General features: G+C 41.6%; 1 protein-coding gene across 1 annotated transcript; it reads right to left on the bottom strand.

Annotated features, from left to right (window-relative positions):
* Positions 1–3,678: 3,678 nt before the first annotated feature.
* Positions 3,679–20,643, bottom strand: ube2g1a (ubiquitin-conjugating enzyme E2G 1a). The gene is made up of 6 exons (XM_084169924.1): positions 20,449–20,643; positions 7,470–7,572; positions 6,360–6,457; positions 5,956–6,134; positions 5,375–5,497; positions 3,679–5,143 (listed from the first exon to the last, which is right to left on the bottom strand). The coding sequence occupies exons 1-5, from the start codon at positions 20,492–20,494 to the stop codon at positions 5,411–5,413; spliced, it is 513 nt and encodes a 170-aa protein (XP_084026050.1). The 5' UTR covers positions 20,495–20,643; the 3' UTR covers positions 3,679–5,143; positions 5,375–5,410.
* Positions 20,644–22,526: the final 1,883 nt, after the last annotated feature.

Genomic DNA, 22,526 nt, shown 5'->3' with positions numbered 1-22,526 from the left:
TAGAAATGTTGTTTTTATAGTGACCAATAACGTTTAGGCTTATTCAATGTGTAATAGCAGTGGAATTACCTAATTTACATACTTGGGACACTTTGGAGAGGTTGAGGGGACACTTGAGGTGCGGTCCCTTGACACCCCTTACTAAAACGTCTGTAAAGTTGTGTCTATCAGTCCCATTTTTGACTTCTGGAAGCCATCTGATGAGTTTCTAGCTCTATTCATCAATAATTGACTTATAGCTTGGCCATGAAAGATGACTTTGAAAACTTTGTGTGCTTGATCTTGTGTGATCTGAACTGTGCCATTCCTATCTACAGTTGAAGTCGGAAGTTGGTTGGAGTCATTAAAACTTGTTTTTCAACCACTCCACAAATCTCTTGTTAACAAACTAGTTTTGGCAAGTAGGTTAGGACATTACTTGTGCATGACACAAGTAATTTTTCCAACAATTGTTTACAGACAGATTATTTCACTTATAATTCACTGTATCACAATTCCAGCGGGTCAGAAGTTTACATACACTAAGTTGACTGTGCCTTTAAACAGCTTAGAAAATTCCAGAAAATTATGTCATGGCTTTAGAAGCTTCTGATAGGCTAATTGACATCATTTGAGTCAATTGGAGGTGTACCTGTGGATGTATTTCAAGGCCTACCTTCAAACTCAGTGCCTCTTTGCTTGACATCATGGGAAAATCAAAATAAATCAGCCAAGACCTCAGAAAAAGAAAATGATGTGGATATTTTGAAGCAACATCTCAAGACATCAGTCAGGAAGTTAAAGCTTGGTCGCAAATGGGTCTTCCAAATGGACAATGACCCCAAGCATACTTCCAAAGTTGCGGCACAATGGCTTAAGGACAACAAAGTCAAGGTATTGGAGTGGCCATCACAAAGCCCTGACCTCAATCCAGTAGAAAATGTGTGGGCAGAACTGAAAAAGCGTGTGCGAGCAAGGAGGCCTACAAACCTGACTCAGTTACACCAGCTCTGTCAGGAGGAATGGGCCAAAATGCACCCAACTTATTGTGGGAAGCTTGTGGAAGGCTACCCAAAACATTTGACCCAAGTTAAACAATTTAAAGGCAATGCTACCAAATGCTAAGTGAGTGTATGTAAACTTCTGACCCACTGGGAATGTGATGAAAGAAATAAAAGCTTAAATAAATTATTCTCTCTACTATTATTCTGACATGTCACATTCTTAAAATAAAGTGGTGATCCTAACTGACCTAAGACAGGGAATTTTTACTAGGATTAAATGTCAGGAATTGTGAAAAACTGAGTTTAAATGTATTTGGCTAAGGTGTATGTAAACTTCTGACTTTAACTGTATGTTCTGACCATTTCCTTGTTATCTCCCAGGTGTTTTATTTCCAATGATACAACGTTTATGCATATCCTTATCATATAACTGCTAATTAAAAGCAGTTACTTTTGGATATGTCTATTTAGGCGGAAATCTACATTTTTGCCATTACATTTAAGCACTGTGGCCGATACCCCATTTCATTTCACCCAAGATGTAAGGCTGTACATATGAATGTCCAATATGCTGGTGAGGCGATTTTCCCACAGTCAAAGTCCTGCAATATAAGATACAATGCTCATATTTGTGTAAACTCTTCAAAGTTGTGTTCTGTTGGTGTCACTGAGGAGGCTGGTGGGAGGAGCTATAGGAGGACAGGCTCATTGTAATAGCTGGAATGGAATAAATGAAACCGATTCAAACGTGGTTTCCATATGATTGATGTGTTTGAAACCATTCTAGCCATTCCTCTCCAGCTATTACCACAAGCCCTTCCTCCCCAATTAAGGTGCCACCAACCTCCTGTGCCCATTTCATGGACCCAAGATCCAAAGCAGGACAGACACATCATTGGCCAACGTTCAGATAGAAAAGTATTACGTAGAACAAACATGCCTCTGATTCTAAGGAATCATGTCAGTTCTATTCATGGCATAAATAAAGGTGAAATAAAATAAAATAAATTCCTATCTGCAATGTTTTTGTACTGAACATGCCCAGGCAAACCCACTGAGCAATACGAACACCAATCTGCCCATCGCTCATCTGTCTGGAAAGCATCCGCAAATGAAAAATGTGTGGTGGGCGGGGTCGGGGCTTTTCTAAAAAGTGACTGGCTTATTTGACTACAGGGCCAGCCCTTACGGGCCCTAGCCTTTTGGGGACCCTAAGCGAGTCTTTGTTGTGCCCCCCCCCCCAGGGCCCCTGGGCACATGTACTGTGTGCCCGGTCGGTATTCGGCAATGATTACTACAAGTTTAGATTGCTGGCAAGACTAATTTACCAATCTAAAAATTGCTAGCTGACATGGCTAATTGAGTGACTGTCAGTCACTGACATAAGATAAAAACTGCTGATGCACAACCACATTTCTAAATTGCACCATGTGTATTCTACTATTCTAACTTTCAACAGTATTATTATTATTATATATTTTTTGGAGGGGGGGGGGGGGGGGGGGGGTGTTATGGGTAACTGCATACGTGGAGTGTCTAAAAGTGGGCATTGTGAAATAAGTGGGAGGATCAACATAAGTGGATGTATGGAAACATAACAGCTAATTGGGCAGATTGGTTGCCACTCAAGACCGTTTTTGCGTGGCTGCTCACTGCTTCCTTGTAGCATTTTATCTAAGCCGGTTAGGAAGGTGGTAGGTTAGGATAATTAACGTGGCAGGTTAGGAGAATTAATGACCGCTAATGTCATTTAGGCCTGGAGCCCTGTTTGACTGATATGCATTGTGAAATTCACATAAGTTTCCAAATCTGTGTGTGTGATAATACAAGAAGTGGTTATCAACATTGATAGAGGGGTTGATATTGAATGGATGGACAAAGATACAGTATTTTTTTCTTAAAGACTCAAAAAGAAAAATATTAATACTCTACCCTGAATATTGTTTCAGATCAGTTCCACTTGTACAGAGTTATGGAAATACATGCATTAGGTGTTTAGCTATAACTACATCTTATAAATGACGTTCATAATAATACGTGGTTGGTTGCAGAGGGTGAGACATTTGCGAGCTGCGCTGGAGTAAGGTTAAGTGGTCCTTGCCCTGTCTAGACTGGAGCCTGTTCTTGGCACAGCTCCCTGAAACACACCCAAAAATAGACAGATCTGCTCTCCAAAGATCTCTGCCTGGCCAGTGGGTCATGTGGGATAGGGCTAATTGTGAGACAACTCGGAAACAGTTAAAATTAACATAAGCTTTTTTGCGTAGAGCTTCCTATTGGTTGATTCTGATACTTTCCAATTGGGAAACTCTTGAGTCAGAAATTTGAGTATTCTTGAACGCAGCATAAGTCTTTGGCAATCAAAACACCAAAACCTCACTTGGTGTAATGTTGTTACATGGCTTTCTTCTGAATATTGGACACTACTGTCTCACCTTTGTGCCAAATGACAGTATCCTATCGTTAATGGACATGTCAACGAGTCACTAATACTTGTTAAATCTAGCTTAATGTGTTGCGTGACAACTACATGATATGTTTCACCTAGGGGCCAGACACCACATGATACAAGGCAGGGCGCTTTGGTCAGGTCCAGGTAATGACATGCTAGGAAAGAAGATGTGTGTATCAATCATGCCTGATTGTATGACAAAACACTGCATATCAATTTCATTAAAAAGAAAAACACCCCAACAATTATTGGGAAAAAAATCTTATTTTCGAAGAACTCACTACATAACACACAAAATATACATCAGTATTTTGTCTTTGTACATTAGGCAAGTAAACTGCAATAGTCCATCAGAGACAGTATAAAATAATAAACCAGGGGAAATCGAGGATCAGGGGAATAGAGGGATGGAAAAGAAAAGGGCACACACTCTCACACATTTTAAATCAAAACCCCAAAACTACCAGCAAGAAAACCTAAAGTTAAAAGCATGCATAACAAATCCTACCTAGGACACCACACAAGGGAAATAGAGCGCTGCAAATTAATCTGCTTTATCAAGGTGAATATAGGAGAAATAGCTCCCCATATCACCCGAATCTCATCAGAATATTTAACAAACATAAGACTGTACACCACACACCGGGGGAAAGTTATTGCTACACCAAATTTGAACCAATATTTTAAATTATACATTGTCCTGATGTTATAGAATAACTTATGCACACGTCGTACACACATTTAGGGTGTGTTTTAGCAATTTCTCAGATTTTTCTGAAACTAACTCTGGCTCAATACAGGGGGCAATTGCCAGGCAATTTATAGGAGGCACTTTTGGAGAAAAAAATACTAATTAAAAACATAACTATGAGTTCAATTTGTGCATGCATGACTTGTAATGGTTATGTCCATCTCCGAAGAAACACACCTGAACTTGACAAATGGGGTAATGTCCGTCATGGTAGGGGGAGCACCGCATGGTGTTAAAATCCGAAATAAAGACTTGTATCTATAACCTTATTCATAAGTTAAATGGTGACTTACAGCAACTTTTCCTGAAGTGCTGAGGTGACGGAACCCAACATGACAAGCATGCTACAGTATGTGTAATGCACCCTTACGTCCCTCTGCCATACATGCATTTTTGGCCTGATACTTCAGTCATTCTAGAACCAACACAGCTCTCCTCCATTAGAGGGATTGTACAACAGCATTGCATTATTACCATTCTGCCAACTACAAGACCTCCTGTCCGTCAAAGCAACCTGTAACAGAACTGAACTCATGCACACTAGAGTAGATGTTGAAGGGGGAAGTGGAATAAAAACGTACAAGAGTCTACAGGATTCAGATTCTACCTACAGAAACGCTATTTATTTGGTACTAAGTGTCTTGCTGGATGGATAGGGACAATTGATATATTATCCGGTTTTATGTCTGTGCTATATACAGGTTTTTACAATATCTTCCTGAAAAGTTGTAGCAGTTCATAGACTTTAAAAAAAACGTGTTATTCATCTTTTGCTTTGTTGTTGTTTTTCAGTTGACACTTGCTTGGCAGTTTTCGGTCAGGATCTGGTAACAGCTGTTATGTTCTATTGCAGCCTATTGTCGCCAGACGGTTTCTGACAAAGTCAATGAAGACCAGCCGAGCAATAGGTTGGTGGAGTGCAGGAAAACAGTGCCATGTTGTTTCTCAATTGGAGACCTGTGTATGACAAGAACAGGCAACTTAGCACATATTGGATATACTGTAATAAAATTCCAGCAGTCTTTCAGTGACTGCAACAGGTATGAATTAACCATCCACAGATTTGATTTGAAGTGTGAACAGCGTGATAAGTTACTCAGAGATGCAGTATAATAGCATTGGGACCTCCTCAAAATCATAACACTTGGTTTTTACAAGATCTAAGGGGCAAAGGTCCTCTACACTTACCCTGAAAAAGTGAAGCTAGAAGCCGTTTGATAAATATCACTCAAAGGCAGTCTCTTGGCTCTTTCTTACACAACGGGCCACTTTCCTTTTGAATTCCCCATGTCGGTCTTCCCTCCACTCTTTCTGCAGGGGGAAAACATTTTAGTTGAAAGATGACAGATTTCTGCTCTCCACAAAGGCACATTTGATGTTTGGGAACCTGGAACATTCAGAATTATGTGCACTACAGGATGGAATATACCATTAAAGGCCCAATGCAGTCGTTTTAAACTCAATATCAAATCAATTCTAGGTAACAATTAAGTATCAAAACTCCATCCCACCAAAACAGGCTGAAATTTCAGAGGGTCTTTTCAAACAGCTCTTATAGAAAAAGGGCATCATCAGCATTTTCACAATATTATTATAACCTCAGTGTGGAAATGTATATAAAGCCCAGGAAAAATCACATTTTTGACTGCACTGTGCCTTTAACTCCTTTTGTCCTAAATAACCATCCACAGATTGTTGATTTATAAAGAACCCTAATCAGAGTGAGTTCAAACCCCTGATTTGGCCCCTCAGGTAAAAAAGAGACATACTGCAGCATCTACATTGGCAGGCGAGTCTCCGTTAGGGTCCGCCAACATGGAGATAACGCTAATCATAATGGTTTCCACTGTGTGGATGGGCAGCCAGCGCTCCTCAGGCTTCTCATAGCCGTACTTGTCTTCACCCGGCTCGTGCAAAATAGAAATACATACGTCACCGTTCTTGTCAACTGCAAACAGGACAAGAGACATGAAATTAGAACAGATGTATTAACTTATTTCTGTGTGCATGCGTGTAAACAACTGCCAGAGCAAAAGATTTTGGTGCATTCCAAAAAATCATTACTTTACTGAGAAACACTACTGATCCTCCTGAGGGATAGCCTACATTTCCCCAACTGTAAACAGACACAAAAAGTGCTCATCATTTCAAGAGAATTTACACTCATACTTACCATTAGGGTGCCATATATCTGTGATAAATTTCATTTTAGGTGGCCTGAGAGGGTAGTCTTTGGGAAACGTGAGATGTGCTTTAAACACACCACCTTCACTGTGACAGAGAGAAATGTGTTTCATTATGCTAAAATATCAGGGGTTGGAATATAGGGATGTGACAAATAGAAAAAGTTAAACGTTCAAACAGCCATTTTTAAAATCGTATTTTTTTCATTAAAACGATAAGAAAAATGCATATAATTCCAGTGATTATCACAATGCAGATGGTCTAGAGAAAATTGTATAATTTATGCTGCTGCTCTTGCTTTTCACGGGAGTGGTGCGTGTAGCTTGTTGTCGTCCAATCACAAGTCATCAAACCGGCACTAGGCTACAGTCAGAGCTAGAGCCTCCGTGTGGTTATTAGGAGATATCTACGCTAATCAATGAAAGATGGAATTCAAATGACACAACTAAAAGTGTAATGAGAAGGACAGGCTACATACGACACCAAGAGCCAACTGGTAGGCTGCTACTTAATAATCTGGAGTTGGAAGGGGAGAAAGCGCACAGTTAAAGTTATGTAGTCTCAAATCAGTCTAGCTAACGTTAGCTAGCTAAATTAGCTTCTCTTAGTTTGATGCAGTCAAGACAGATACTATAATCGGATGAGATGATAAATAACTAGCCCTCTCTCCCCCTCCCTGCTCCCCTCATCATTCACAGATGCACACTGCATGGCTCCGTTTAATAAAGTAGCAAAACATTTTTTTAAAATTACGTTAGAGCATTGTTGCGTTAGGAATTTATTGAATTGTTATTTTTCCCTTTATGATGATGATGATGATCGGTACCTGTTAGTGGTAGTTTTGAGATAACTGCCCTTTGAATTCAATAGTGTGGAGAGATTTTTTATTTATTTTTTCCCTTAACGTTATGATCCCAATTTCGTTTAAACGTTCACACTAATTGGAATATAGTTGAAAAGATCCCGAAATCTTGACATGAACGGACAACTGTTGTACATGACAAATAGCAAATTCCTCCCCACATCCACATACTCCCCAGCTGGCTTATCAACACACCCACACAGCAAAATCAGAGTGAAACTGTGCTGGCAGACTTACTAGCATGTGTCTGGTGGGCCGATGATTAAGACTTCCCATCTGTAGAGGTCATTATCATCTATCAAACCTGCTGAGAATCCCTCCACTGGGTTCTTATTCAGCTCTGGGAAATAAAGAGAATACATTTTAACATCATTTGGTTTTTCAATAGAAAATGGTGTGTATAATACCATTATAAATAAACAGCTTCCTAAGTAGCAATTGAAACAACTCAAACATTTAAACCGCTAACTCAAAAGTTCACTGTGGTTTAGATGTGCTGTCACACTGGCAGCCAGTCCCCTGCTGTGCTATAACAGCAGCACAGTCAAAGGACTGCACCAATCTGTCACACCATGGGCTCTGGTCCTAAAATAATCAACTTTGTGTGGTTTTCATTTCCTCTCGAAACAACCATCTCAAAAGTGAAGTCAACTAAAAGAGACGTGAATGGTCCCAATAATGCACCTCTAACTGTGTAAGTAATTAGTGAAGAAGTGCAAAGCAAATATTCACTAACTTGATCAGGCCTTGTGCAACTCAACCTCCACCTCCAACTCAAAGCACAGGAGCAGTGACCACTACTGCTGTTGATGGGGGTGAGTGAGGAGTCAAACGGCAACTGCAGTAGTAGGCTACACCCCCTTTGAACAGCAACCCTGACGAGTGTGTTTAGGTTTTCCTAGTTACTTTTCAATCATAACACATTTATTCAGGCAATGTTTCATTATTTTGCATAGACCAGATCAAGTTTATCTAGTTCAATTCTAAGTATTCCAGAATTTGTCAAGTAGGGAGGCATTGAAAGTGTGCCACCAATGCAGAAGAGAAATGGGTAAATACGAGTAGCGCTTTTAAGTCACATGACCGGTAATCGATCCAGATGAGCAGGTCAATGAGGTCATAGGTTCAGAGAGTTTGCCTGATTCCGTTTTCGTTTTCCCAGGTTTCCGCTCTAAAAATCACACTTGTTATAATAGAAAAAAAACTAAATGGGATGTTCTAAGTCCACAACCATGTTTAAACCACATCAGGAGACGAGGTCTGGGAAAACTGAGAAACTTAGACTTTTGGGTGTAGTTACCCTTTAATTCCGGTGCACACCTAGCAAGAGACTGTTGTTGTTTAGTGATGTTTTCGTAGCACACATGTGATGGTAGAGTTTGAAAAACAAATACACACTGGATTGATGCAAATAATCATGAAATAATTCTGCCAGGTAGCCTAGGCTACTTTGTAGTTAACATTTAATTGAGAAGGTTTTTGGGAAAGCCTTTCCATCTACCAGAAGATTTTTCATTAGCATCATCGCTAATGGCTACACAGTGGTAGCTGGGCACACCGCACATACACAGATGGGGAATTCTCGTTGCAGGAAATACAAATCACTGATGTTCATGTCGTATGATGAACTTGGGCAAATTAATTAATTTTCAATACATTTAGTTGACTCCCTACTAAGTTCTAGATATTTTTGAATATTGTTGAATTCCGTTTTATTGTCTGGATTCCGTGATTCTGTCCGTGTTCTTCGTATCGCAGATTTTACAGGGCACTACAGTAGGGTCGGGAGGTATCTAGATTTTTATACCTTCATGCCGTTACTGTACCATACCTGGGTATATGATATTACCGGAAGTTGGGCGATATGGCCAAAATATAATCACAATATCTTTCACATTTTGGACAGTGTGAAGGTATTTTATGTTTCTGAATAACAAAAGTTATAAATATGCTTTATGAGTAGTTCATGACCATACGGTGGCAACACATACATTATAAGTGCTTTCAATCGGGCTTTGTCCATTCTGATTGCTTTATACTGTTCAATCCAACTTCAAACAAAAAATATTTTCAGCATTTTCAACCATCTCTGCATTTCTGTTATAATTTCCACACTATGCCACTCAGAGCTGCATGATACAACACATCTAGGCCTAGTTAATTGGTTGGTGAACTGTTGGAATCATGGAAATAATGGGGGGGTATTTCTGTCTGTAATAAAGCCCTTTTGTGGGGGGAAAACTCAATCTGATTGGGTAGGCCTATGTCCCCCAAGGACTACATATGGCTGCACACCTGCCCAGTCATGTGAAATCCATAGATTAGGGCCTAATGAATTTATTTAAATTAACTGATTTCCTTATAAAACTCAGCAAAAAAAAGAAACGTCCATTTTTCAGTACCCCGTCTTTCAAAGATAATTCATAAAAATCTAAATAACTTCACAGATCTTCATTGTAAAGGGTTTAACCCTCCCGTTGTCCTAGGGTCAAAATGACCCTAGGACAATTATATGACCCTAGGACAAAAATGACAATTATATTTTTTGGATCATTTGTGAGAAGGAGGCAGTGATACATTCTTTAAAGTCTCACTGCCTCCTTCTCACAAATGATCCCAAAAATATACAAATTAAATAAAGTTGGTTCAACACAGTGGCGGGTCATTTTGACCCTAGGACAACGGGAGTTAAACACTGTTTCCCATGCTAGTTCAATGAACCATAAACAATTAAATAAACATGCACCTGTGGAACGGTCGTTAAGACACTAACAGTTTACAGACGGTAGGCAATTAAGGTCACAGTTATGAAAACCTAAAAAGGCCTTTCTACTGACTGAAAAACACCAAAAGAAATATGCCCAGGGTCCCTGCTCATCTGCGTGAACGTGCCTTAGGCATGCTGCAAGGAGGCATGAGGACTGCAGATGTGGCGAGGGCAATAAATTGCAATGTCCGTACTGTGAGACGCCTAAGACAGCGCTACAGGGAGACAGGACGAACAGCTGATCGTCCTCGCAGTGGCAGACCACATGTAACAGCACCTGCACAGGATCGGTACATCCGAACATCACACCTGCGGGACAGGTACAGGATGGCAACAACAACTGCCCGAGTTACACCAGGAACGCACAATCCCTCCATCAGTGCTCAGACTGTCCGCAATAGGCTGAGAGAGGCTGGACTGAGGGCTTGTAGGCCTGTTGTAAGGCAGGTCCTCACCAGACATCACCGGTAACAACGTCGCCTATGGGTACAAACCCACCATCGCTGGACCAGACAAGACTGGCTAAAAGTGCTCTTCACTGACGAGTCGCGGTTTTGTCTCACCAGGGGTGATGGTCGGATTCGCGTTTATCGTCGAAGGAATGAGCTTTACACAGAGGCCTGTACTCTGGAGCGGAATCGATTTGGAGGTGGAGGGTCCGTCATGCTCTGGGGCGGTGTGTCACTGCATCATCGGACTGAGCTTGTTGTCATTGCAGGAAATCTCAACGCTGTGCGTTACAGGGAAGACATCCTCCTCCCTCATGTGGTACCCTTCCTGCAGGCTCATCCTGACATGACCCTCCAGCATGACAATGCCACCAGCCATACTGCTCGTTCTGTGAGTGATTTCCTGCAAGACAGGAATGTCAGTGTTCTGCCATGGCCAGCGAAGAGACCGGATCTCAATCCCATTGAGCACGTCTGGGACCTGTTGGAACGGAGGGTGAGGGCTAGGGCCATTCCCCCCAGAAATGTCTGGGAACCTGCAGGTGCCTTGGTGGAAGAGTAGGGTAACATCTCACAGCAAGAACTGGCAAATCTGGTGCAGTCCATGAGGAGATGCACTGCAGTACTTAATGCAGCTGGTGGCCACACCAGATACTGACTGTTACTTTTGATTTTTACCCCCCCTTTGTTCAGGGACACATTATTCAATTTCTGTTAGTCACATGTCTGTGGAACTTGTTCAGTTTATGTCTCAGTTGTTGAATCTTATGTTCATACAAATATTTACACATGTTAAGTTTGCTGAAAATAAACGCAGTTGACAGTGAGAGGACGTTTCTTTTTTTGCTGAGTTTATGAACTGTAACTCAGTAAAATCTTTGAAATTGTTGCATGTTGCGTTTATTTTTGTTCAGTATATTTATTTAACTGTGCTGTTTCACAAATTTGGAACCTTTCTAAATCACATGGCATCTACAGATTGTAAATTAAAGAAATATTTGTATGAAGAGTATTATTATATTGTTGATTGACTATGGCTTTCCAAATCTCGGAACAGTGCCATTTGTTGGGTTAGTTTCAGGTATATGAGATGTTTTAGCCACTCCTGAACCTGTTACCAGAAACAAGGAACATTTTGCAACCTGTAAGGTGTCGCTATCAACATTTTGGTCCTCAAATGAAACTGGTGTATTGGTCGATTTTTTTATTTGGCCAATTTCAATCTTTAATAAAGGGCAGACAAACAAGTTCCCTACCTTCTCCCCCTTCCACTTGCCTCCTCCATTTTTGTTGTAATGCTGCAATCAGTTGGTTGTAATTTTGGATAGAGCAAACATTCCAATACATTTTAATGTAGCTAGCTGACATATTCATGCTTCGCCTATTCCTCTCTGTCTTAGAAGATACCGTTGCACAAACAACATGCTTTCTAGGCCTACACCAACATTGGTACCAGGCTGTATTAGTCAGCTACGTTTGCACCGACTTAGTACATTTAGCAAGATAGCTAGCCAGCTAACTAGCGGCTACCCAACTTGCGAAAAAAGACTAACTAGCAAAGACAGTAGTTTGCAGGCAGTAAGATACACAAACTAATAGTGTAGTTATAGATTGCTTGTGGAAAGCAGCATGTCACATCTATCTGACCATAAAAACTGCAGAGTGAAAGGAAAGAAAGTGCTGCTTGTGACTCCGTGATCGAGCAACTGCTCTCTCCTTGAGTGACAGGGGGCAGGGCTTGGTGTGGGAAGTGGCATGCAGCAGGAGGGGAGAAAGTAGCAAATGGAGTAAACTATAAAAATGGACATTACACGCGCCAGAGTTTCGTATCACAATTAACAAATTAAACATTGAAATACAGTTAATGAAGGTAGAGTAAAAACCCAAACCGGTCCATGGATCAATACCGGTATAGTAAAATACGGTAAACTGCCCAGCCCTACTGGAAGTGCACACAATGGGTGCTATTTCTTTCCAAACTTTTTTAAAAATGTGGACGCACAAAGCATATTTAGGCAGCAGGGACTTGTTCCAGGAGTGGATTTGATTGTCTCTGTTGTAACCAAGAAGCTTGATCTTGCAAGCTAGTACAGTTTCCAAACAAAAAGGTGTCCAATGGGTAAAATAATATGTTGTGTATATAATTGTGTAGATAATTCTCTAAAAAAAAAAAATGGTCTAAACCTGTTTGTCTCAGTCATAATCCGTTCAAAAGTTATTGGAGTTTCTACCCTTGTAGGAGGGCCAGAATTAGGGTGACTAAATGAACGGAGGCCAGAGAAGTGGTCAAAAATCAGGAAAATTACATCGCGTCAGCCAGGCTGGATTCTGTGCAAGAATTAAGGCTACTGGCTACCTGACAGGCTCACGTTCCCGTTAACTCATCTTTCATATCGAATCCGCAGGACATAAAACAATACAGATGGATATCGATTTTGATATTTTAGTATACGCTTTTCATAACTTTTTCAAAGATTTCTCACAAAAACAAGCATATCTCTGGAATGTCAACGGAGCACAGAGCGTATACCAAGCTTTTTATTTTCAAAGCCTTTTACATTTAATTCAAAGATGTTACAATTTAAATCACTGAAAATGTATGAATTCAGTGTGTTAGTTGTTTTGGATATTGTCTAGGTCTAGGCCTATATGAGCAGGACTACTTTCTAAGTAAGAAAAACATTACATCTTTAACATTTAACTTGTCTTCTCTTGAGATTAAAGTCTTATTTGCAGTTGTACTGCAAGATATGAATTGCCACAATGATGTTTGTTCTTCAAAGAATGTATTTTATTAAAACAGAAAAATGAAGTCACTTTTTTTTTTTAACAACATTTGATGTTCTAAGTCCACAAACATTATTAAACCACATCAGGAGACCACTTTTGCAGTCTGGGAAAATTCTGAGATGTTTTTTTGTTGTTGTTGTAGGTACCCTTTAATTCAAGTGTACACCTAGCAAGAGGCTGTTTTTTGCAGTGTTTTTGTAGTGAACATGTGATGGTGGAGTTTGCAAAGCAAATACCCACTGGATTGATGAAAATAATCACAATATCATTCTGCCAGGTAAGCATTGGCTACTTTGTAGTTAACATTTAATTGAGAAGGTTTTTGGGAAAGCCTTTCCATCTACCAGAAGACTGTTTTCATTAGCATCCTCGCTAACACAAAGTGGTAGACATGCGCACCGCACACACACAGACGGGGGCATTCTCATTGCCTCTTCAAAAAGTTGCAGGACCTACGAATCACTGATACATTCTGTTCAAGTTAATTTTCAATACATTTAGTTCAGGGATGGGAAAACACTACACTGTCATGCTAAATTTTACTTTTTGCGACCTGTGGAAAACTCTTTGAAGACAACCACAAAATGTAAAATCCTCAAAAGTTGTTACGAGAACCCTGCACCGCTATGTCAACAGAGCTTGGTGCTTATTATCGGATGTATTAGGTTACGAAATCCGACTTTTTTGATATCATTTTAATGATATGTTAGAGAAAGACCACACTGAAAGATTTAGAACATTATAATGTGTCTTGGTAACATGTATAACATAAGGAAGTAAAATTTAATCACCAAAGTGCGTTTTCACCCACGCTGGGCAGTGGGTGGACATCCCAAAGCACGTGTCAAACTCATTCCACGGAGGGCCGAGTGTCTACGGATTTTCACTCCTCTCTTGGACTTGATTGATGAATTAACGTCACTGATTAGTAAGGAATCCCCTCACTTGGTTGTCTAGGTCTAAAGCTAGCCACTTGGCTAGTAGGTTCGATTTGATTCGATAATGCGATTTTATTGTGATTTGATGTTCCAAACATATTGCTCTCTATATGTCTGCTACAGAGAGACAGATCATGAGAAATGAATTTTGATCAGTCATGGAAATTAAAGTGCTGAATAGCTAGAAATGGCGCTAGAGGGAATGGTGGCTGATTTACGGGCTCCTGACCAATTGTGTTTTTTTGCACTTATCTTAATTTTTCTGTACATAAATGTTTCTCCCTCTCGTTTCCTATGACGGAAAAGAGCTTCTGGACATCAGAACAGCTATCACTAACATCGATTTGGACGAATACGTCTACTTCAATGAGTCGGAGGCGAAAGACATTGATTTTCCCGGACCAGGCACTAAACGAGCTGTATAGGGCCATTAGCAAACCAGAAAAAGCTCATCCGCTCCTAGTGGCCAGTGATTTTAATGCAGTAAAACTGAAATGCGTTTGACCTTATTTCTACCATCATGTCACCTGTGCAACTAGAGGGATAAAAACTCTAGATCACCTTTACTCCACACACAGAGACGCATACAAAGCTCTCACCCGCCCTCCATTTGCCAAATTGGACCACAACTCTATCCTCCAGATTCCTGCTTACAAGCAAAAACTCAAACAGGTTGTACCAGTGATGCACTCAATACGGAAGTGGTCTGATGCTAAGCTACAGGACTTTTTAGCTAGCACAGACTGGAATATGTTCCGGGATTCATCCGATGGCATTGAGGAGTTTACCAGATCAGTCACCGGCTTCATTAATAAGTGCATCGACGACGTTGTCCCCACAGTGACCATACATATACATCTCAACAAGAAGACATGGATTACAGGCAACATCCACACAAGGCTAGGGCTAAGACCTTTAAATAGGTTAACATTCACAAGGTTTCAAGGCCAGACAGATTACCAGGATGGGTACTCTGACCCAGTCTGTAATACCTAGATGTTTCAAGCAAACCACCATAGTCCCCTGTGCCTAAGAACGCTAAGGTAACCTTTCTTCTAAATAACTACCGCCCCGTAGCACTCACATTTGTAGCCATGAAATGCTTTGAAAGGCTGGTCATGGCTCACATCAACACCATCATCCCAGAAACCCTGGATCCACTCCAATTCGCATACCGCCCCAACAGATCCACAGATGACGTAATCTCCATTGCACTCCACACTGCCCTTTCCCACCTGGACAAAAGGAACACCTATGTGAGAATGCTGTTCATCGACTACAACTCAGCATTCAACACCATAGTGCCCTCCAAGCTCATCACAAAGCTAAGGACCCTGGGACTGAACACCTCCCTCTGCAACTGGATCCTGGACTTCCTGACGGGCCACCAGCAGATGGTGAGGGTAGGCAACAACACATCCACCACGCTGACCCTCAACACGGGGGCCCCTCAGGGGTTCTTTGCCTAGTCCCCTCCTGTACTCCCTGTTCCCCCACGACTGCGTGGCCACACACGACTCCAACACCATCATTAAGTTTCCCGACGACATGACAGTGGTAGGCCTGATCACTGACGACGATGAGACAGCCTATAGGGAGGAGGTCAGAGACCTGGCAGTGTGGTGCCAGGACAACAACCTCTCCCTCAACATGGGCAAGACAAAGGAGCATATCGTGGACTACAGGAAACGGAGGGCGAACACGCTCCCATTCACGTCGACAGGGCTTTAGTGGTGCAGGTCGAGAGCTTCAAGTTCCTCGGTGTCCACATCATTAAGGACTCGCAAGGCTGCCGGCCCAGACGGCATCTCTAGCCGCATCCTCAGAGCATGCACAGACCAGCTGGCTGGAGTGTTTACGGACATATTCAATCTCTCCCTATCCCAGTCTGCTGTCCCCACTTACTTCAATATGTCCACCATTGTTCCTGTACCCAAGAAAGCAAAGGTAACTAAACGAAATGACTATCGCCCCGTAGCACTCAATTCTGTCATCATGAAGTGCTTTGAGAGGCTAGTTAAGGATCATATCATCTACCTTACTTGACACCCTAGACCCACTTTAATTTGCTTACCGCCATCGCACTGCACACACTGCCCTATCCCATCTGGACAAGAGGAATACCTAGCATTCAACACCATAGTACCCTCCATGCTCATCATTAAGCACCTCCACTTCGCTGATCCTCAACACATGGGCCCCACAAGGGTGCGTGCTCAGCCCCCTCCTGTACTCCCTGTTTACCCATGAATGCGTGGCCATGCACGCCTCCAACTCAATCATCAAGTTTGCTGACGACACAACAGTAGTAGGTCTAATTATCAACAATGACGAGACAGCCTACAGAGAGGAGGTGAAGGGAGTGAGGTGCCAGGATAGTAACCTCTCCCTCAATGTCGACAAAACAAAGGAGCTGATTGTGGACTTCAGGAAACAGCAAAGGGAGCACGCCCCTATCCACAGGGACCGCTGTGGAGCAAGTGGAAAGCTCCAAGTTCCTCGGTGTACAGATCACTGACGATCTGAAAATGTCCACTAACACAGTGTGGTGAAGAAGGCGTAACAGCTTGGCACCTAAAACCCTCAAACCTTTACAGATGCACAATTGAGAGCATCCTGTCGGGCTGTCTCACCGCCTGGTACGGCAACTGCACCGCCGCAACTGGAGAGCCCTGCAGAGGGTGGTGCGGTCTGCCCAACGCATCACCGGGGGCAAACTACCTTCCCTTTAGGACACCTACAGCACATTTTACATTTTAGTCATTTAGCAGACGCTCTTATCCAGAGCGACTTAAGGTTAGTGAGTGTATACTTTTTTCTGCACCCGATGTCACAGGAAGGCCAAAAATAACTTTAAGGACAACAACCACCCGAGCCACTGCCTGTTCACCACACTATCATCCAGAAGGCGAGGTCAGTACAGGTGCATCAAAGCTGGGACCGAGAGACTGAAAAACAGCTTCTATCTCAAGGCCATCAGACTGTTAAATAGCCATCACTAGGCAGCTTCCACACGGTTAGGTAACCCTGCACCTTAGAGGCTGCTGCCCCATATACATAGACTTGAAATCACTGCCCACTTTAATAATGAAACACTAGTCACTAATAATGTTGACACATTTTTGCTTTACTCATCTCATATGTATATACTGTATTCTATTCTACTGTATTTTAGTCTATGCCACTCTGACACTGCTCATCCTAACATTTATATATTCCTTAATTCCATTATTTTACTTTTAGATCGTGTGTATTGTTGTGAATTGTTAGATATACTGCACTGTTGGAGCTAGAAACACAAGCATTCCTCTATACCTGCAATAACATCTGCTAAACATGTGTATGTGACAAATAAAATGTGATTTGATCATGGTCCAAACACACCAACACTGAGGGGGAAGAGGGCATGACAATGCCTCTTCCCCCTCAGAAGACTGAAAAGATTTGGCATGGGCCCTCAGATCCTCAAAAAGTTATACAGCCACACCATTGAGAGCATCTGGACTGGCTGCATCATCCCTTGGTATGACAACTGCTCAGCATCCAACAGCAAGGCGCTACAGAGGGTGGTGCGTACGGCCCAGTACATCACTGGGGCCGAAATCCCTGCCATCCAGGACCTCTATACCAGGCAGTGTCAGAGGATGGCCCTAATAATTGTCAAAGACTCCAGCCACCCAAGTCATAGACTATTCTCTCTGCTACCGCATGGCAAGCGGTACCGGCGCGCACCTTAACAGGCACCTTAACAGCTTCTATCCCCAAGCCGTAAGACTGCTGAACAGTTAATCAAATGGCTACCTGGACTATTTGCATTGACCCCCTTATATTATTCTTATTTCGTATCATTTTTTGCACCGACTCTCTTGCACAGGCTTGATGTACACTCACTGGACTCTAACCACACACTCACACAAACTACACTGACACTCCAACACATGCTGCTGCTACTTTCTGTTTAATATCTATGCATTGTCACTTTACCCCTACCTACATATTACCTCAATTACCTCGACTAACCCGTACCCCTGCACATTGACTATGTACCGGTACCCATTTTATTGTGTTACTATTTTTCCTTTAGCTTATTTAGCAAGTTTATCATACTTTTTTTTACCTCTACATTGTTGGTTAAGGGCTTGTAAGTAAGCATTTCACAGTAAGGTCTACGCCGGTTGTATTCGGCGCATATGACAAATAAAATGTGATATGTAACTGTATCGATTTTTTCCCTTTATCACTTTTAGCTAAAGTTAGCAAGTTAGCAAACCAAATGCATAGCTGGAGCCGTGAACTGGAGATAATTTATTTGGCACATCTTAGATGTGGAATTACACAATTTCATGTGTACAACAGCTAAAGACCTGTATTACTATAATGAGAGCTTAATCGTTTCTAAAAGGGGCTCTGTTCATGTTTTTCCATACTGCAGAACAAGCAATTAGGAAGTCTATTGCGGGTGGTCTAAGTTTCTCAAAACCAAGTAAAATCGCTAAAAAGTGTATGGACCCTTCTATAACATGACATTTACATAAAAAATTAAGTCAGACGCCATAATGTTTCAACTGTATGTGCTACAAATGGTGTGTGGTCCTCTGTAGCTCAATTGGTAGAGCTTGGCGCTTGTAACGCCAGGGTAGTGGGTTCGATCCCCGGGACCACCCATACGTAAAAATGTATGCACACATGACTGTAAGTCGCTTTGGATAAAAGCGTCTGCTAAATGGCATATTATTATTATATTATTATACAAATAAAATTGTGGTGTCATATGAAGCGTTACCGCTTTCTCTGTAATATGAGTAGTATTTTGATTTCAATAACAATCTTACATTCATTTATTAATATTGAAAAATATAAACATGAATATTGAAAATATTCCATTTTTGATTGGGTTCATTTTTCTATACAGTATATAGTTGAACATAATATACTCTACAGGCATATCAATGTTCAATAGTGGGATCTCTGCTAGTTTTTTAGTTTAAGTTTGCACCCACTATTTTTATTTGCTCCATGGTTCAGGCGGCCAAGTGGACACAAGGCTGTTTGGCTCATCTCAGTCAAGAAGAGGAACAACTTAAATCTGCCCTTGAGCACCCGGGTTGGGTTAAATGCGGAAGACACATTTAGGTTGAATGCATTCAGTTGTGCAACTGACAAGGTATCCCCTTTCCCTTCCCCAATGCCATGCGGGTGGCAACATTCAAATATAACCCAGAAACGAAATATAGGCTGAAAATAATGTGTATGTCATATCATAGGAAAAGACAACGCATTCAGACTGATTTGCACGAAGTGGGCAGTTCGGATTTGTCACTTCAAGCCCAAATATCATACTTTGACTAAAACGATGAATTATTGATTTAAATAGTTGTGCAACATCATGGGTAAGCTCTGGCAATCGTCTTGGTGTGGACGTTTAAAGGCCTGGGTAAGGCCAAAAGGTCAAATGTTCCAACTTCAATTAATGATTTCTCAATTATGCGTTATGATACAAATGTCATGTCAAAAATACTTCCTCCAAAGGTCCCTTGCATGGATACAATTTCGTGATAATCCAAAAAAACAATTGTCCTGTTTTGTTCTAGTTTCGTGAGGAATCACCCAGGCCATGTACAAAAGAAGAATCGTACTGCAAGTCAAATACTTGCCAGAATGAACACATTTAGCTAACGGGTGGTTCAGCTAAACTCACGGCCCCGCCTTCGATAACGTTAATATAAAGTCTGACAATTGTGCATCCGCTAACGTTAGCTAGACATCTAAACGACGTTCAAAACAAAGGGGTAGCACAAACATTAGTTAGCAAGCTAGTTAGCTACCGGTGAATCGTTTCGCGTCCACAAAACAAAACCAATGTAGACGTTCCTAAAACATTACCCAAACACACATCTAGATGGCTAGCCACCGAACTATTTTATCACCCGAAACTTAGTGGAAACATTGCTACAAAATATTGTATGTTACCTACTGTAGCTAGCTAAGTAACTGCCTAGCTCGCTGCCACTGGTGGGCTCGCTAATTTAACTAGCTGGCTAGTAACGTTAGGACAGTGGGGAGCTTAGACGAAACGTAACTAGCTAACTTTTAAGATGTTATTTTACTATATTCAACTATCAAACTATAGTAAGCAAAGATGTAACATTTCACACAATACATGGACAGTAGATAAAGTAAAAGCCGAAACAAAGATTAGTTGGCGAACGTTAGCTAGCTAGCATAGCAACCCGAAAAGCAATCAGAGCGTTAGCCACCAGTTTATAAATTACCTGCCAGCTGTCTCCTGAGTAACAGTGCTGCCTGAGGCTCCGTCATGTTTTTACAATTTGGAATCTAAAATGATAAATGTTAGTTAGCTAATATTGCGAGGAGAGAGAATTCGCTAGCAACTTTCAATAAATAACGCCAGTGCTTATTTTCTAGTCTGTTTTGCTCAACATTCTCATTCTGGCGCACATGCGCACGAAAAACCCCAGCAAAGCCTTCTTATTATTATTTTTCTTCGATGAGGTTTAACGGCGGTTGGCATCCAATTTGTTGCATTACCGCCACCTACTAGACTGGTGTACAACTCCCTTATATTTTGCTTGAAAAATAAAGAAACACCCTACCATCTAACACTACACTCACAAATTCAAAATTATTATTAATAATTAACACCACCCCGCTCCACTATTTAAATATATTCATTCCTACCTCATGCCTTCACCCTGAGATGATGGAACATCACCACTTAACACTCCCTGTAACTATTCTGATGTCAAGTCTTGCACACCCAAATACCTCTCTGCAGCTGCCACCATAACCTCAATTTTCTTAGACTTACGTTCCATCCCTGCTGTACAATTAATAACCATTGCTATAAATGCTAAAAATCTAATCTTACTGAAACATATATCACTTGTTGTCCTATCCCTCTGCATTGGTACATCTCTACTACTCTCCCCACTCCTCCCCCTTGACCCATCTTCCTCTACTTTCTTCACTGCCTCAGCATATGACAACTTCTTCACTACTCTTACCCTGGAAACCTCAACCTGCCTCTCTCGCACAGGACATTTCTGATCCCCAGCCCCATGGGCACCCCTACAATTAGCACATACCACTACTTTCCCCAATGCTACACATTCCTTTGTCTCATGCACACTTCTCACACCTTGGGACCTCCCTCCTACACACTGCTGCCACATGCCCATAAGTTTGACACCTGTAACATCGTAATGTATTAGGCACATAAGCTCGTACAGGATAACTTATATACCCTAACTTCACTTTATCAGACAAATACTCAACTTCAAAACTCAAAACAACAGACAATGACTCCTCTGTTTCCCCACTCTCGCCACCCTGTTTGTGTCGCACCAAACGACAAGCATCACACACACCGGGAATCTTCCCCTTCAGTTGGTCAACTTTTACATTTACTGCTACCCCATTAATCACTCCTTTCAATGGTGCCCTTTTCTTGAGAACGAAACAATTCACCATTCTTTCCCCCATTTGTCTAAATCTGAGCACCTTCTCCCTCTGACCAACAGAAACACAAACAATTATCACTAGACCACTTCTGGTTACTCTCACCGATTCCACTTTACCCAACGCTCTTTTCACCCATCTTGAAACCACAAATGGATCAGCCAAAAGGCAAGGCTCCACTATTTCCAAAAACGTCACTCCTACTGTCACAGACTCATCTTTATCCTGACCCTCTGTGCAATCCTCGGGCTCTGAGTACTTCACCACACCTTCCACCTCTGATACTTCACCCTCATTCACTTCCATTTCTCCTCCTGTCTTCAGTACACTTTGCTTACATTTCCTACCATTCTTCATTAACAAACATTTTTAACACTCAAGCTCACAGTCTTCCTCCCTCTCTCTCTTAGACCTACTCTGCCTCTCTTTTTCCCTCCATTCCTCCTCCGTCATCCAGGTATACGTTTCCTTATGATAATACTGCACTTCTCCTGACATACATCTGATTCCATTTACCTTCCTACTCTCCCTTTCTACACTTATTCATAGCGCTTTCGATAAAATATGAGCAATCAACTTCGGTCCTTCTTCGCTACCTGCCGATCAACCTTCGCACTTCAAATTACATCCAAACCCTTTTACTCTCCCCAGTAAAGCCGCGTGAAGGCACTTATTTTGAGGGCAATCATCAGTGCGCGCAACAGCACTTGTGACAGCACCTTCTTTAACGGTCGGAACCTTATTTTCACCACAGTTGCAACACTTCAATGCTCAAAAAAGTAAAAATGTTCACTAGAGGCAGTTTTTTTAGATATGAATTATGAAAAAAAAATTCCGTTGGAGCACCTGCCCCCTGAAAGGTCTGTGTAAG

This window comes from Coregonus lavaretus (genome assembly GCF_964263955.1).
Source record: "Coregonus lavaretus genome assembly, chromosome: 10".
Lineage (NCBI taxonomy): Eukaryota > Metazoa > Chordata > Actinopteri > Salmoniformes > Salmonidae > Coregonus > Coregonus lavaretus.
Note: the sequence above shows the minus strand (reverse complement) of the source record. Positions and strands in the feature narration are given on the sequence as shown.

Bases quoted from the DNA above. Each gene is read 5' to 3' on its own strand.
- ube2g1a (XM_084169924.1), bottom strand. From the start codon at position 20,494: ATGACGGAGCCTCAGGCAGCACTGTTACTCAGGAGACAGCTGGCAG. The intron at 7,573-20,448 runs GTAATTTATAAA...TTTATTTCCCAG, and splicing joins ACTCAGGAGACAGCTGGCAG to AGCTGAATAAGAACCCAGTG. The intron at 6,135-6,359 runs GTAAGTATGAGT...TCCTGTTTGCAG, and splicing joins AGATATATGGCACCCTAATG to TTGACAAGAACGGTGACGTA.